The 1394-nt window shown below is 32.4% G+C and overlaps 1 protein-coding gene across 1 annotated transcript; it reads left to right on the top strand.

Moving 5' to 3' along the window:
- Positions 1–85: 85 nt before the first annotated feature.
- Positions 86–1165, top strand: LOC109592968 (uncharacterized; the record flags this gene model as incomplete). Its single annotated transcript, XM_020008256.1, has 6 exons — positions 86–227; positions 331–378; positions 430–555; positions 611–704; positions 804–982; positions 1042–1165. Coding segments are annotated over 6 exons (654 nt in total), but the record flags the coding sequence as incomplete, so codon positions are not given.
- Positions 1166–1394: the final 229 nt, after the last annotated feature.

Below are 1394 nucleotides of genomic sequence, written 5' to 3'. Positions count from 1 at the left end.
CATGTGAATGCCAAGTGGACTAACTTTATTATTATTATTATTATTATTATTATTATTATTATTATTATTATTATTATTATTGTAGTTATTTGTCCTAATCTTCCTCTTGGTCCCTCATCTTGTTATTGAGAACACTCCTGCTTACACACCTGGTAGTGTCATCACATTCAGTTGTGTGGCTGGCTTTGGTTTTAGTGGAAATAGAGCTATCTTGTGCGATGAAACTGGTGAGGATTGAAAAAGGAGTGAAAGAGGAAAGGGGGCCCGGGAAAGAAGAAAAGATGAGAGAGAGAAGGGAGAAAGAATACTTTTAATATAATGATTCTATAGGTCACTGGAACAGCACACTGCCTTCCTGTATGCCATCAAATTCATCAAGTATTCTTCATTCATCATTCTTTCAAATTAAATTAATTTAATCATTATTAGGTACTTTGCAGTCTTCAGTTAAGAGCACATCAGCTACAATAAAACTATCTACAACCTCATCAATTCTTGTAGTAAACTCATCAAGCTTTTATCCTGGACCATCTATTGCAGCACATTCTTCTGGAAGTAATATGAAAAATATAATATATTTTTTTAATTTTATGGTTATCAATTTTTAAAGATAAAAAGACCCTAATAGGAAGTTTAGTAGGAGTTGGTGTTATTATTTTAATTATAATCATCATCATCCTTGCTGTAGCATATTTAATTGTAAAGTAAGCATTTCATTTGTAAGTCTGTGTATGTGTATAAAGCATGGTTCCTGAAATAGCTATTAGCTATATAATGCTCAATAATGAGAAAATTATTTTTAGGGCTCGAAGACATCGTCGTTACCGTTCCTTCAGAGCACTAACAATCAAAGCTGAAGACTTTGAAGATGATGAAGATGAAGAGAAAATTACTTTAATAGATCCAGAGGATGAAGAGGTTGCTGATGAGAGGATAAGAACTGATGAGAGGAGTATTGGTCTAAAGGAAATGGGCAAGGGAGGTGAGTTAAAGCTTACTAAGGCAAGCGTATTACATGATTGTCATTTTTTGTTTGTGCAGTTGTTCACTTCCAGCCATCGTTGCATTCTGATGAGGATGTTCCTCCAATTGACACTGACAAATAATAATTTTTTGCCGATATTTTTCATACTTTATTAAAACCGTGAATATTTTCAATAATGTATGCACATGATAATTATTTTTATTAGGCTGGCAACTTATTAAATAATAAAACTGTGGTATGATAAAAAATCTTGGCTGATGATTGGTGTAATGAATTAATGCCATCAAAAACAAAAATTACACTTTCCCTGTTCCTAAAACCGATTGTTGGAAGATTTCTTCCTCCAGTTTTTTCATTAGTGCATTCAATGCATATAATCTATAGCATGTAAAGACTATCATATATGTAT

This window comes from Amphimedon queenslandica, unplaced genomic scaffold, assembly GCF_000090795.2.
Source record: "Amphimedon queenslandica unplaced genomic scaffold, v1.1 AMPQUscaffold_3326_Cont24677, whole genome shotgun sequence".
NCBI lineage: Eukaryota > Metazoa > Porifera > Demospongiae > Haplosclerida > Niphatidae > Amphimedon > Amphimedon queenslandica.
The sequence above is the reverse complement of the archived record's forward strand: the minus strand, read 5'-3'. Positions and strand labels throughout refer to the sequence as shown.